Genomic DNA, 14749 nt, shown 5'->3' on the forward strand with positions numbered 1-14749 from the left:
GTACAAAATTTAGAAAAATACCAGGATACCAGAGGTATAAATGCATCATGATCGACAATACGTATATTTACGTCACAGGAACAAAGAGATGACCTAGTAAAAAACTAGATGCAAGAAGTTGGAATTAGCGGCGTTAGTGAGAGTAACCGGCAGTCAATTCAAAGCAGTAGCATTCTCTCGTTGGCTCTAATGCAGAAAACCTCATTTTCTCCACTAATATACCCTGAAATTATTGTTTTTCTAAATATAGTGACTCTGATTAAGGATGAATTAGAATTATTAATATGTATGCAGTTAATTTACTGTGTCTCTTATACAATTGATAACAGCGGCCCTGGTATCTAGCGTGATAGCTATCGTTTTTCCAAAAACAAAAACAAGTCTCGCGAGAGGGAACATACTCGCGAGCATTTGAGCAGATTAAGGAGGAAGAGGAAGCGAACGTGTTTTGTTTGGGTTTGTTTGGGGTTTGTGTCAGACGCCTGGACGACATGGAGATCGTCTCCGGCTTCGTGTTATTTTTGGGACTCTTTGGAACGATGGTGGTGGCGTCGTCGGATGTGTTCGACAGCGTGTTGGGGAGCACCGCGTCGTGCCATCGCAATTGTGAAATGACATACACTTTGCACACTTATCCACGGGTATGTATACTAGTCCGTAAAAAAGTTGCTGATCAAGCACAACTAGCCAAATATTCGAATGTTCTAAATTCCTATGTCAAATTGATGTTTTATTGCTGATTTATGTTCATAGGAAAATGAACTCTACGCTTGTCAACGAGGCTGCCGGTTGTTCTCTATTTGCCAGTTTGTTCGTGATGGCAACGATTTAAATCGCACTGCTAACGACTGTCAATCAAGTGAGATAAAATGGCCGACGTTGATTTTGATGTTACATTTAATTCCGTTGTTAACATTTCTTGTTTTGCTACAATGCTGTTCTCAGCCTGTCGTGAAGCCTACACCCAGATTAATGAGCAATATGCATGCAATCTGGGCTGCCATAACCAACTCCCTTTTGCCGTACACCGCCAAGAACAGGTGCACAAAATGCTTTATATATAAAAATATAATAGGTAAGCATGCAGTTCTTTAAAATATTCAGTGGCCAAGTGTGAAAAATACAAAAAGTGCAAAAATTCAGCAATCGGTGACCAATCTGCTATCAAAAAAAAATAACTGACAGTTTTTGACCATTCAATGTACTGTTCAGACACATTGTTTACCTCAAAATTGTTTAATTTAGTTTTATTGTCTAAATGGATTGATAATGCAGTATGAACATGTAGTTGAATATTCCAGCTAGCAATTGCAGGTGTGTAACCATAATTGCCTGCAATTATCGTTGTTGTTAGGTATGCGCACACTATAATTAGTCAGGAACTGGGTAAGATTTGCTGTATATCTTTGTAGCACTTGGAATTTTTTTTAGGGAAAGCTCACGAATACAATTTTCTAACCTGTTTTTCACAATCGATTCATGCAATCTTTCCAATCAAATGATCAGATCGAAGCCATCTTTACCGATTAGTCCTCCTTAAACAAGGATTGTGTGAATTTTAGCTGGAAGCCATGATCCCAAGGATTCACATGCTCCACCCATTGATGTTGGTGAGGGGCTTTTGGGAAGATATGATAAATCAAGCGCACACATTCATCACATCCACGTGGACTTTCTACATCCAGGCTGACGATGGAAAAGTCATTGTTTTCCAGGTGTGTGCGTCTGTATTGAAAACATCTCAAAATAACATGAGTACTTGTAAACAAAATGGGATTTTCTGTGCATCCCCCTCACATTGATTGAGTTGCTCCTCTCAGTTTGAAACAGAGGGAGACGGCGAGGAACCGGAAGTTCAGACCACTGGTAAGGCCACATTTAGTAGAAATGAAGTCTATTTTAAGTGTTATTTATTTATATTATTTTATTTTTGATTTTCCAGGCCCCGATGTTAGCGCCCCCATTTACAAAGACTACCAACGCACGCTAATCCAGGAAAGGGACCGCGACATGAGCACTGAACGCAGCGACGACAATTACAACTTTTTCAGCTGCATCGCTAGGTTTGATACCCTTTTTAAATACAAAACTTTATCCACGCCAACAACGCACTCTTAAATGAACAAACAAATTTTAATTAACTTGGGTTGCGTTTCCTGGTCGAAACTGGCAAAAAAAGACAGTGCGCTACAATGATAAACAGCCTCTCATGTCATGGCCACCTGGCTTGGTCGCATCTCGAAATTTTGATCGTATCTAGGGCGAATTATTCGATCTAAATTTTCATCGTACCTCGAGCATGTCGTAGGTAGAGCTGATCGTAGGTAGAGGTACCACTGTAAGGTCAAATTGTTGCATATGTAATAGAAATAAAGTGAAACATTTTCTTCTCAGGAATCCCTGGCTACCGGGTTGGGTTCTCACCACCACCACCTTGGTGCTGTCCGTGCTGGTCCTCATCTGGATCTGCTGTGCATCAGTGGCCACCGCCGTGGACCAGTATGTCCCAGCTGAGGTCAGTTAGTGTGAGAAATTTAGCAGCATCACCAAGAGTTGCTATCCTATACTAATATACACATTTTCTCCAGAAATTGAGCATCTACGGTGACAAATATTTGATGGCCAAGCAGAAACTCATTCCTTACCCATCGTCCTCCCTGCTTGTTATCGTGTCCAAAGGGCTTGGAGAAGACGAGGAGGAAGCAGGACCCCTTCCTTCCAAAGTCGACCTTGGACAGTCAGACATCTAGAAAAAAATATCTGTTAAATATGGTGAGGTAGTGACTTTTAATTCCCCTCGTGCTTCTTATTGCAAGAAACGAACTGTAAAATGGTCCCATAATTCCTTTTCGTCTCCTTTGATGCTTTTCAAATGGATGCATTATAGTACTATGCCAGAACAAAACTAATATTTGGGGCCTAATGTTTGGCTATGACTATTTTCTTTTGAGGTGATTTAATTTCTTGCAGACACTCAACGCAATTGCGACATTACATAAGCAATGCAGTGGCCTAACAACCACATTATTTTCTTTGTGTTCCCACTGTCATAATTTGTTGACATTGAACTTTAAACAATAAAACTATTTCCTATTTTCACTGATTGCTGGTGCTTTTGTTTTCAACGTTAACAGATCATGACTACATTGTTACAATGCCAATATAGTCATAAATTCCATTGTCTGTGTATCCTTCATGTATTTCTATTGCTAATTTTATTTCCAAAAACATCCATTTCCCGTAGACCAAGAGTGTCCCGTTGACCAACTCGATTTCACGTGGGCCGGACCTTTTTAGATATAATATTTAGATTTTTTTTTTTTAATCGGATTAAAAGAAAGGGATCAGAAGCACTAAATATTTTTTTTTTTATAGATCTAAAACAATGTTTATTTTAGCTTATTTTCTTCGTAAGGAAAAACGTCTTGTAATCATTTGTTTTTCATTTCAAAAGGAAACAAAATATTTGTTTACGTTCAATATTAAAATGGAAACCAGAAAATATTTTCAAAAGATTTTACAAAATGCTTTTTGAACTAAAAACAAGAAAAAATTGCAATTATTGATTTAAAAAGGGGAAAATCAGGAAATGCAATTTACATCTATAATCTTCATTTGAATTTGATCCTAAAACAGAAAGTCGGCATTCATAATTTACTTTCTCGGGCCGCACGAAATGATGCGGTGGTCCAGATTTGGCCCCCGGGCCGCCACTTTGACACCTGTGCCGTAGACTAATGAAATCAAACACCCCAAAAAAAACAATTTATGTAAAATACTCTTTAATTTACAATAAGACAGTAATACATTTTTGTTATTCATGAAATATTGAACATAACATCACCCAAGTGTCGAGCTATCTCCGTATTGGTCCAACAAGTCCATGTCCTCAGCGGTTAGCACGGTCGAGGGCACGCGTTTCACGGGCAGGCTCACATTCAAACTGTCGCAACAGTTTTCGGACGGCCCCTTCCTTTTGCTAGCCGGGGTCCAGCAAGTCGTGTCAAAAGAAGCGGCATCTGTGGAACTGCCGGCGGGAGGTTTGTAAAAGTGCAGACGATGATCTTCCTGAGTTGATGCTGCGTCTTTGTTGTGAGACAACGGTGCTGCATTCAACACCTCTCGGACAAACTTCTGTCTGCCAACTGGAGATGAAGTAAAAATAATTTACAAAAATAATAATAAATATCCATTAGTTTCTTTTCTTACTGTCTTTTCTGCAAACACTTGATTCAGTCAAATCATTTATCTAAAGAAAAATATTTTTGTAGTCTTTTAGTTTTGTCATATATCAAGCAATTTAGGATATTTTAGAGTAAGAGAACATGGCATCTAAAAATATTTAAATGTTGAAATATTTGTAAAAATCTCAGTACATTAATATTTTAGCCACAATGATTGTAAAGAAAAGTAATTGAAAAAACATGCATCCTGTAATTTAGGAAAATATTTCACCAATGTTCCAAAAGCATGGCATTTTCTGCAATTAAAATATTTTAACTGTAAATGCTGAAATTAGTGCATTTTATGACTAAAACAGATGAAATATTTCAAAACGTCAAATTACAATGTATCGACTCTTAAATTTTCCATTTACAATTTTCCTTTAAGTACTTTATATATTTCTGCACAAAATTGATCTAAAGAATCATCTTTCTTTCAAAAGATTTAAAAAGAGCCATTTTTAAATTGTCTAAATGAATGTTGACTAACTTGTAAAGCAGCTTTCAAGACTTACAAAAGCGAAGGGCTGATATTCTTGACTCATCAAGCCTCTTCTGTTTGGGCATTTGTGCTCCATTAGTTTCCCACTGGTTTACAACCTGATATAAAAAAAAAATATGTTGGCACATATTTAATAAATCATACAGAAAAGAACAAAACAGAAAAATGACAACCCCTTACCTGTTCTGCCCATCCTTGTGTTTTACAAGCAGAGTGGTCAAAGACCTCCAACGCTTTCTCCGAGTAAGAAAGGCTCAGCAACTCCCACATGGTCAACTTGAGTTTGGTGCCAAACTGCTTGGAAAATTAAACGTTTTTTTTAAAGAGGGCTATTGCTAACAATAATAATCAATCAATAAATGTGTGCGCACCTTCATTTCAGTGCCGGTTATATCCAGTTTTTCAAGCTTGGGGAGAAACTTAAGGTAGCGGAGTGCCCTCTCTGAGATCGGATTGTCTGCATAACAGCAACAGGTTTAAATGTTAAGATTTTAATTCAGCTTTGCTTTATTTTAGCTCTTATTTACCATTTATCAGCCTCCCAATTCATATGGAAAGGACGTCTATCGCTGTCAATAAATAAGATGAATGCCAATAAATAATATGATTAAAAAATAGGTTGAGTAGTTTTTTAATGATGTGTTTGGGTTTGACAATTTTCACAAATAAGAATGCAATAAAATGACGCACTACTTTTTAATGCTTGAACATTAACTGTACCTTTAATTTAACATTTATAGGCCATCATCTAGACTCGAAAAAATTGTCTTGTTTTCAAAATTGTGCTTAAGAGAATTTTTTATGTTGAGTTGTATGACTTTATATCAGGCAACGTGCAAATTAAATTTTCATAAAGCAATTTGCAAATTGACTATTTTTCCACTATAAACAAGATATCTTTAAAAAATGTTATCTCTAACCCAGGTCAGTTTATTGTTTATGCTTGTGTACCATTTAGAGATTTTCAAAGTAACTTCAAACATTACGAGTAGGTTAGTGAATGTTGTGTAATGGGTGTGTTTTTTTTGTTTTTGTTTTTTTACTTTATTGGTTATTAGCAAAAACTCTTAAAATGCGGAAAATGGCAACTTACAGGAAATATCAAGGCACTGAAGACAGTCCAGTCCTTTTCTCATCACCCTCACAGGCGCAGTTAATCGTTGCAGGCCTTCATCGGAGAGACCGTTGCTGCCGAGGAAGAGCTGAATTAAGCAGCTAAGATAGGAGGAGAGAGCAAATTTGGTCCTCAGTGCATCTTATCAGGACAGACGACAACACGGCACATCCTCACTTGGCCAACGAGGTGGACGTCAGGTGCTGGAAGATTTCGTGGTTGTCGCCCAGTCGGCAGCCAAACAGGTCCAAACACTTCAAACTGTGAAAAGTCTTGATGTCGGCTATGCGCTCGCTCAGCAGTGGAAATCTGATGGACACACGCAGTTCTGAGATCAAGTTCAAATTCTGGCCTTCCTGACTAGTTTGCATGTTCACCCTGTCCTCATGTGGGTTTTCTCCAGGTACTGCGGTTTCTTCCCACACCCCAAAACCAAGCATGGTAGACTTATTGAACGTTGAATTATCCATATGTATGAGTGTGTGCGTGAATGGTTGCCATCTTAATTGTGCCCTGTGATTGGCTGGCAACCAATTGAGAATGTATACTTTACTCAACATATATTTTAGTGTTTTGCACAGTGTGGAACAAATTTGTACAGGGGATAGGTTGCTAGCAATGTTCCCTGTAAGCTGCGCGCATGCGCAATTGCGCACTACTCTCGTCTTCTCTGCGCACAGCAAATCATATGGAGCGCACAAAATAAAATCCCTTTTTTTTTTTTTTTTTTTTTTTTTTTTTAGCTGTGAGGCCGACGCGCGAACCACTCATCCGCCGGGCCGCCCATTCATAGATATTAATCATTACATTTTATTATTACTAAATCATGTATGTGTAGTAGACATACGACACCTGCTTATGGCAGGTGTGATACTGGTGTGTGCCCATAGCGAGCCATGATGATGTTGCTCACACAATAAAACTCAGTGTGCTCAGGGAGGTTGTCTTTCTGCCCAGACAAACAAAAAATTAGAGGGAACATTGGAACTTGCGAGTAAGTTATTATTTGCGTTCTGCGGCCTTTGACTGTACTGTCTAACTTATAACTATGCCTTTTCTTGCTACTGTCACAATGAAATTTCCCGAATAGGGTCTGAATAAAGTTATCCAATCCAATCCAATGCTCTCCTTTCTATTGCATTAACCCTGCAAACACCCAGTTCACCACAGGGGGGTGCTAGTGAGTTTTTTCTTACGGACATCACTTTGTACTGCACGGGCCCCTGCTAAAACCCATTCAAGGTGGGCGGGGTGGTCATAACCGAAATATCTTAACACTGAAAAAAATATCATTTATACTCCTCTGGATGTCATATTTGTTTATGCTTTCCCTCAACCACGCCCCCTTAACGGGCTAAAATGGGGCCCAAGTGGGAGCGCACCTTCAGCACCCCTTTAACTTCCGCCCCTGAACACACACCTGTTCCTGAGGCAGAGGGAGCTGAGTACCATGTCTCCGTAGGCGTCGCTAAATAGTCGCAGGGCTTTGGGGGAGACGTCCGGCTTCAAGAAGACGCGGTTCTTCTCAGCAGCAGCGAACAATCTGTCGCCTATCTGCTCGGGGAAGCCCACCAGTGACTCCACGTGGTGCACGTTGCCGGCCACGAAGAGCAGGGCGATGTCGAACAGCGACTTGCTACTGTAACGCAAGCTGCCCTCCGCGTTGTAGGTGAAGACAAAGTGTTTCTTACGGAGCACCAGCGCGTTGGTACGGCGACAAGATGAAGGCGAGGAGGCCACCGGGTTCACCACGGAATCGCCGATACAACGCAGTTTGCCCCTTTCCCGCACGTACACGCCGCTGGCATCCATTTCTGGATGTCGACTGTCACACAACCATCAAATTAATGTGTATATTACGCCTTTAAAATGAGTTCCGAAAGCTAAACTAACATTCGTTTTGCCGGGATGAGGAGGTTCTCCATTGGCACGTGTCAAAATAAAAGCCCATTAACTTAAAATATTAGATTAAAATCAAGAGTACACCATGCCATTCGTTTTTTATCCAGCGAAAAATATATTATGAAAACAATATATTTAGATTTTGGCTACATATTAAGAACAAAAAAATGAATAATTGTTTATAAAAATCACTGACGGAAAACTGAGCTAACACATTCAAAATAAAAGCCCTTCGACAAGAAACATTACTCGTAAAACTTAAGCACAGGCTAAATACGACACAAATAACCCCATATAATATTAAATTAAATTTAGGCCTAAATTAATATGATTTAAATAACACAAAGGCACGAATAAACGTTTTGAAACGGAATATCAGGCAAACGCACCGGTATAATGGTGTGTCAAAATAAAGCGCTTTGATGGACAAAATTGAACGCAGGTTAACAATTAACAAACTAGCATTTTAAACTTCCTAAAATTTACCCTTGATAAAAATCAAAACCAACACATTTAAAGTAAAATAAATAGAATGAGGGAAAAAAAACAGTAGGCTAACAGGAAACTGGTGTGTTTACAAGGTGACCATATCCGTATCCTGCTTCCGTCAACGTAAACTAACATTTGAGACGTGACAATTGCATGTTTCCATGACTAAAAGTAAGCATTTTGAATTACGTTTTTCGTCAAATGTCTACGTTTTATTAGTTACAGACGAGTGTAATGCTATTTATGAATTTCAGCACAATTATGTGACGTAGCGTCCGTGTTTCTGCCGTGGTGACACTAAGATTTAGTCCTGTTAGCTTCAACGAAGCGTGTATTGCTGTATCGATAACATGTAAGACATGTCTAAAGTATGTTTATTTTCCTTAAAGCTACACAAGAGGGGAAAAAAGCGTCTGGTTGACTTACAGTTGATCAACTGATAACTCCTGTCTAACTGGCTGGCGTGTTTGGTCGCTTAGATGGCGTCTGCAAACGACCCATTTCAATTTCAAGGTAGGTAATTGTTATATATTTTATTAGAATATGCCATGTTTCATGCTCTTATTAGTTAGATATTACTTCTATATGGTTATGGCAACATTCACATTCTTGACGTGGTTTCAGTAAGGGACTCGAGTCCCCTTAATAGCTAGTATTAGTGTTATTCATGTTGTGTTCCATATCTTTTTATGTAATTGTTTAAGAATTTGAAGACAACAACCTCCTGGCAACTGACAAAGATTCAGCTGCCATCAACATCGATGATGATTTTATAAATCAGAAGTCCCCCAGTGATCTTGCTTCCAACCTTGATGATGAAGACCCCATGGCCGAAAATGACAACGCTAAGGCAAGATAAATGTTTTTCCAATGATGAAAGTCTTATGTCTGTGGATAACCAACTGTCACATTCAAAATGTTTATCAACTTGTCTTTATTTGTTGATCTTAAAGCTACTTTCGGGGGAGAAGAAAAGCATCCCTTTCTGGACTTTTGAGTACTACCAACAGTTCTTTGATGTTGACACACGACGTGTAAGTGTTACCTCTTTAGACTGCAATTAAAGTACCTCATTTATTGCGGTAAATACAGGACACTATTCTGATATGATCCTAAAGAAATGGGCCAATCTGTGGTTAGATAATGTGACAATGTGATCTTTGTCTCAGGTAAAAGAAAGAATCATTGGATCGGTACTGCCATGGCCAGGAAAGAACTTCATACATGTGTACCTTCGCAAGAATCCTGATCTCTATGGTCAGTAAGCAAATATATTTTGATCTTGAGAATAATTTTCAGTATTTGGGGAAAATATACCTTTCACACTAGTTGAGCTGTTGTTAATAAACTTACAAATCCCTTCAGGACCGTTCTGGATCTGCACCACTCTTGTCTTTGCCATCGCCATCAGTGGTAACATCTCCACATTCCTAGTGAACCTTGGCAAGCCAGAATATAAATATACACCCGAGTTTGGAAAAGGTAAATAGCCCTAAAACTAAATGTGTTTTAAATACTTTTCTTCAGTTGTTTTGTTGTTCTGTGCATTCCCATGTGATAAGTTTATTAATAGGTATACTTAAATAAAGGGAGAGACATCGGAGACATAATTTAGCATTAAACTTGCAAGTGAGAATCGATCCTGGCTCGTCCTCGCCACTGGAGCATTCTGAAGAAAGGCATCCTCTTCTGTCCATTTAGTTGCACATAATCAAAACACTTAAGGTTATCTTATTCAAACAATTGCATAAGCTAACCGAATAACACAATTAAGGTCAAAAAACAACTGCAACAACAATTGCCTATCAGGTCGGAAACCAAAAACAACTGCGTAAGAATTTGCACAAGTATGCATAACAATTTCCATAAAAGGTGAAACGAGTAACACTATTTTAAAAACAATATGCGAGTATTTTCAGAAGTTGATTCGATTATGGCCATCTGCCGTAATCCAAGTCAAAGCAATTTAAGAGTCCTTCACAGATCTTCATTGCGAACTCAGATCAACAGTCCTTATACTGAGCTTTCGTCTGCTTATAATGATTAATGTATCACATATACATATAATGATTAATATTCCACACATTCATATAATGATTAATATTCCACACCTACATATAATGATTAATACGCACATATATAATAATATCCCAGAATAACCCCAACTCCTTATAAATAAAACCACAAAAACGGGCCTTTTTTTAAGTGGCATTTTTGTCTGATTTTTAATTACCAGGGTTCCATCAAAACAAAATTTGCCTGCTAAAGTTTCTTATGTTGTGACTGAATTCCAATCATGCATTTTTAACAGCATGGTATTACTAGAATCATAAGTTGACAGAGACACACTACTATAAAGTTTCAAGAACCTATGTCTGAGCAGACACACAATTTATTCTTTTTTTTTTCCTCCCCAGTGACCATAGCTGCGACTGCCATCTTCAGCTATGCTTGGCTGGTACCTCTTGCTGTTTGGGGTTTCCTACTTTGGAGGAACAACAAGATCTTGAACTTGGTGTCTTACTCTTTCATGGAGATTGTCTGTGTATACGGATACTCCCTTTCTATATACATTCCCGCTGTGGTAGGTTTTCTGTTTGAATACAAATGATGCGAAACGGTTACAAGAAAGAAAAAATACATGTACTTTGTTCACAAAAAGCTCTTCTCCACAGGTTGTATGGATCCTCCCATACGAGTGGGTGCGGTGGCTCTCCATCGTGGTGGCACTCTGCCTATCCGGCTCCGTCTTGGTCATCACCTTCTGGCCGGCCGTCCGTGACGACCAGCCCAAGATGATTGCCGCAGTCATGTCAGCCATTGTGGTGTTCAACGTTCTGCTCGCCGTCGGTTGCAAAGTAAATGTGCTTTCTAGTAATCTCGCGGAAGATATGAGTCACCAGTAACCGCACCAACAAATTGACCTGTGTGACACGTGATTCAAACCTGTAGTTGGACTCAAATGCATGACACAAGAAACAAAATATCTGATGTCACTCCATTCTGATGCGCTGGATGCCATGCAGGCGATCTGTTAAACACTCACGCAGCGAGTGTCGCGTGTCCACAGCTCTTGGTCTAATTGGTCTACGGCAAGGGTGTCAAACTCGGGTTGGTTCGCGGGCCGCATTATAACGTCCACTCGATTTCATGTGGGCCGGATCATTTTAGATAAAATATTTAGATTTTTTTTTAAATCATATTAAAAGAACTAGATCAAAAGCCCTAAATATTCAGTTTATAGATCTAAAACAATGTTTATTTGACCTTTTTTTCTTTCTTAACCCTAGAATGGTAACCCTCTTTCAGGGATTACCTTTCACGCTTCTGAAATAGAGGGTTACCATGGTTACCGGGGGAAAAATGGGTACCCTTCATTGCACCGTCTTGCTTAGGACCCATTTTTCCCCCCCGGTAACCATGGTAACCCTCTATTTCAGAAGCGTGAAAGGTAACCCCTGAAATAAAGGGTTACCATTCTAGGGTTAATAAGGGAAAACGTCTTTTAATCATTTGGTTTTCATTTCAAAAGGAAACAAAATCTTTTTTTTAATTATGTTCAATATTAAAGTGGAAAACTGAAAATATTTTTCTATATTTGTAGATTTTACAAAATGATTTTTATACTAAAAACACCAAAAATGATTAAAAAATTGCAATTCTTGATTTAAAAAGGGGAAAATCAGGAAATATAATATACATCTATAATCTTCATTTGAATTTGATCCCAAAACAGAAAGTTTTACTTTACTTAAGATTTACTTTCTAATGATGCTTGCACCCACTGTGGCTTTTTGTGGAATAGTTTAGACACCCCTAGTGTACACTGTTCTAGCCAATGTCTTAAGGGTTGCTGTTTATTTGTTTGTTTTTCTCTCTCTTAGGCGTATTTCTTCAGCAAACCAGAACCCGTGCCAGAGCCTGTCAAACTGATCACAACTGCACAAGTCCTCCCGCACACATGAGAAGCTGTTTAAAGGTAGGCACGTTTTTTTCAAGCCCTTATTTCAGGGCCAGTGGCCTACAATTTCACATCGGACACCGCACTTCCTCAACAAGTGTCCACCATGCATTATTTTTCCTTTTTCCATATGCTCTATTGCAGGGTCTCCTGTTGCCTTAATTGAGAGATTTGGGTCACGGTGTGGCGATGAAGTCATGGGCCGTTCGGATTTCACCTCATAACCTACTCTGGGGTACGCGTAGGGCAAACTGACCAAGTATGTTTTTTTTTTTAAGGAGATGCGTGTGGTGTAGCAATGTGGATTTCTATTTATCGCTTGGGTATGATAAATTCTGAAGGTCTTTGAATGGCACTGAAGACATTTTGTATGAATATTAGGGAAGTGGCATTCAGACACCAGACCACAGTAATGTCTGTACTGAATGGATGTATTTAATTTTCATTACTAATACAATTAAAATTGTCAACAAAAGGCAAGAAGTAAATTGAAGTAGATTACTTTTTTTTGTTCCAGTAATATTTAATTATTTACATTACGAGAATGAATTGGTGATATGACAATAGTAAGAATAAGATTGTAATTGTATGAAAATTCTATTACAATAAAGTTATAATTTTGCAAGGTTATTTCCCTCAGCGTGGGCCTAATTTGTACGTTTTCATAAACATACTGTCAATTTCTGAAAAAAAAAAAGTTGATTCATGTTCAATTCATGAATCAGGAGTTACAAAAAACATCTCTTGTGACTGACATTCTCACCAAATAAACAAAAAATCAAATGAATGGCTATGGCACTCTAACTTTTTGTTAATCTGAGGCCACTAAGAAAGACACTGCTACAGTGTATTTTTAAATATATTTTAAATATTAAAAAGAGAGCTTCTAAATGTAACATTTAACAAGTTGTTTCTCATCCATCTTAAGTGTCAAGAATGCAGTTTTTTAATCAACCATTGAATTTTAGATATGAAAACAAAACAGATTGCTAAAATGTAAATTTATCATGAAAACAGTTAGAGGAAAAAAGCCACAAAAAAGGCCATTTTATGTAAATGGAGATTTAAAAACTACAAGGATAATCATATGAGCATTTTATTCTTATAGAAAAAAAAAATCTGGAAAAAGATATATTTTTGAATATGAATAGTGGTTGAATAATTAGCACAGAGCAATTGAACATTCTTCCATTACAGTTGATGTAGTAGTTACAATACACCTAATGCTATTTATACGTTAAAATAAGTTTTGAAATTCCAGGAGTTAACTTGATCTTCAATTAAGCATTTGTGAATACATGTCAATGAGATCAATAGTTACTTTTTGTAATGTTTTTGTTTGGTGGTGTGCCTATAGATTTTCAATGGAAATTTGGTGCCAAGATTAATAATCATAGCATGCAAAAACAGAATGTCAGATTTTTTTTTAAAAAGTATAATTGTTGGTGTGGGTGCCTGGCGTGAAACACTACATGTTTGTTGGGTTCCATTAAGAAAATTGGGAATTGAAACGGTCTCGATGTGGGAAGCTGGTGGCCTAATTAGCAGTCATCTAAGCCACCAGCTTTGAGTTACACAGGGGATCTATGTATCCCTCCTCAGTCTCAGGCTCGAATGCAACCACGAGAAGATACTGGAAGGAACCAAACAATGACTTTGCCACAGTGGATTTGTTTTCACATTTTCTGGTAGGATGGCAACCACCAAAGTTGACCGAGCCTCTAAATTTGAGACCTTAAAGCTCCTTGAGAAGTGCCAAAAAGAGCGTGACGACGCGGTCCACCGAGAGAGCGTCCTGCGTGACAAACTCCGACAATACGAGTCCAGGCTGCGCTCCGCCGAGACCTTGAAGCAGAAGTTCAAGACCCTGACAGCGGACAACAAGGAGCTAAGGAAGCAGGTCAAGGCCCTGCGAATAGAGATCGGCCTCGAGTGCAGTCCCGAGTTCCACGGAAAGACCACGAAGGATGTTGTCAGCGACCTGCACGAGAAAGAGCGCGAGTGTGATGCTCTGATCGACAAGACGGCCAAGCTGGGCTTGACGGTGGATGAGCTGACGTCAGAGTTGGCGAGCGCCGTCACGTCCAAGACTCTGTTGGAGGAAAAAGTCCAGGCTTTGCAGCAGAACCTCAAGGACATGACCAATAACCAGCGGCGTCTGCTCAAGCTGTGGGAAGATAAAAAGGTTCAGCGGGAGAAGCAGGCGCTGCCCGCCATCGCAGTCAAACCTGGAAAGAAACCCGTTTTGATGCAGAAGGCCGTTCAGACGGACATGTCCATCAGTGCATCCCAAAAGCTTCCGGTCAATGTCTTTGAGACCAAGACTGCTGACACAAAGACCAGTTTTACCCATTCTCATAATGACGTATCTTTTTTTTTACCAAATGAAAATTAATAGATTAAACCACTATGTTGGATTATAGCCTAATGATTTGGAGACGCAATATAATTCGCCATCCATGAATGAGTAATGTAAAATGTGTTTTGTTTACACACCTTAACTTTTGATGTAAAACAGTATAATTATTCCCAACCAAGTTTTAAATAAATGTAATTGT

General features: G+C 38.7%; 4 protein-coding genes across 4 annotated transcripts; 3 read left to right on the forward strand and 1 right to left on the reverse strand.

Annotated features, from left to right (window-relative positions):
* The first annotated feature begins 398 nt into the window (after positions 1-398).
* Positions 399-3103, forward strand: tmem59 (transmembrane protein 59). The gene is made up of 8 exons (XM_077616221.1): positions 399-641; positions 754-859; positions 946-1040; positions 1563-1715; positions 1821-1866; positions 1943-2063; positions 2395-2515; positions 2589-3103. Exons 1-8 carry the CDS (start codon positions 492-494, stop codon positions 2748-2750), a joined length of 954 nt encoding a protein of 317 aa, XP_077472347.1. The 5' UTR covers positions 399-491; the 3' UTR covers positions 2751-3103.
* Positions 3104-3765: 662 nt separating this feature from the next.
* On the reverse strand, positions 3766-7819 carry lrrc42 (leucine rich repeat containing 42). Its single transcript, XM_077616094.1, has 7 exons — positions 7260-7819; positions 6017-6148; positions 5819-5940; positions 5097-5182; positions 4906-5019; positions 4739-4823; positions 3766-4145 (listed from the first exon to the last, which is right to left on the reverse strand). Exons 1-7 carry the CDS (start codon positions 7649-7651, stop codon positions 3841-3843), a joined length of 1236 nt encoding a protein of 411 aa, XP_077472220.1. The 5' UTR covers positions 7652-7819; the 3' UTR covers positions 3766-3840.
* Positions 7820-8127: 308 nt separating this feature from the next.
* On the forward strand, positions 8128-12821 carry yipf1 (Yip1 domain family, member 1). The gene is made up of 10 exons (XM_077616095.1): positions 8128-8401; positions 8620-8743; positions 8935-9080; positions 9184-9264; positions 9400-9487; positions 9596-9712; positions 10648-10814; positions 10906-11088; positions 12115-12209; positions 12336-12821. The coding sequence occupies exons 2-9, from the start codon at positions 8710-8712 to the stop codon at positions 12193-12195; spliced, it is 897 nt and encodes a 298-aa protein (XP_077472221.1). The 5' UTR covers positions 8128-8401; positions 8620-8709; the 3' UTR covers positions 12196-12209; positions 12336-12821.
* Positions 12822-13804: 983 nt separating this feature from the next.
* On the forward strand, positions 13805-14692 carry LOC144085957 (uncharacterized). The gene has a single exon (XM_077615661.1). The coding sequence runs from the start codon at positions 13885-13887 to the stop codon at positions 14584-14586; it is 702 nt and encodes a 233-aa protein (XP_077471787.1). The 5' UTR covers positions 13805-13884; the 3' UTR covers positions 14587-14692.
* Positions 14693-14749: the final 57 nt, after the last annotated feature.

The sequence above is a fragment of the Stigmatopora argus genome, chromosome 12, assembly GCF_051989625.1.
Source record: "Stigmatopora argus isolate UIUO_Sarg chromosome 12, RoL_Sarg_1.0, whole genome shotgun sequence".
Lineage (NCBI taxonomy): Eukaryota > Metazoa > Chordata > Actinopteri > Syngnathiformes > Syngnathidae > Stigmatopora > Stigmatopora argus.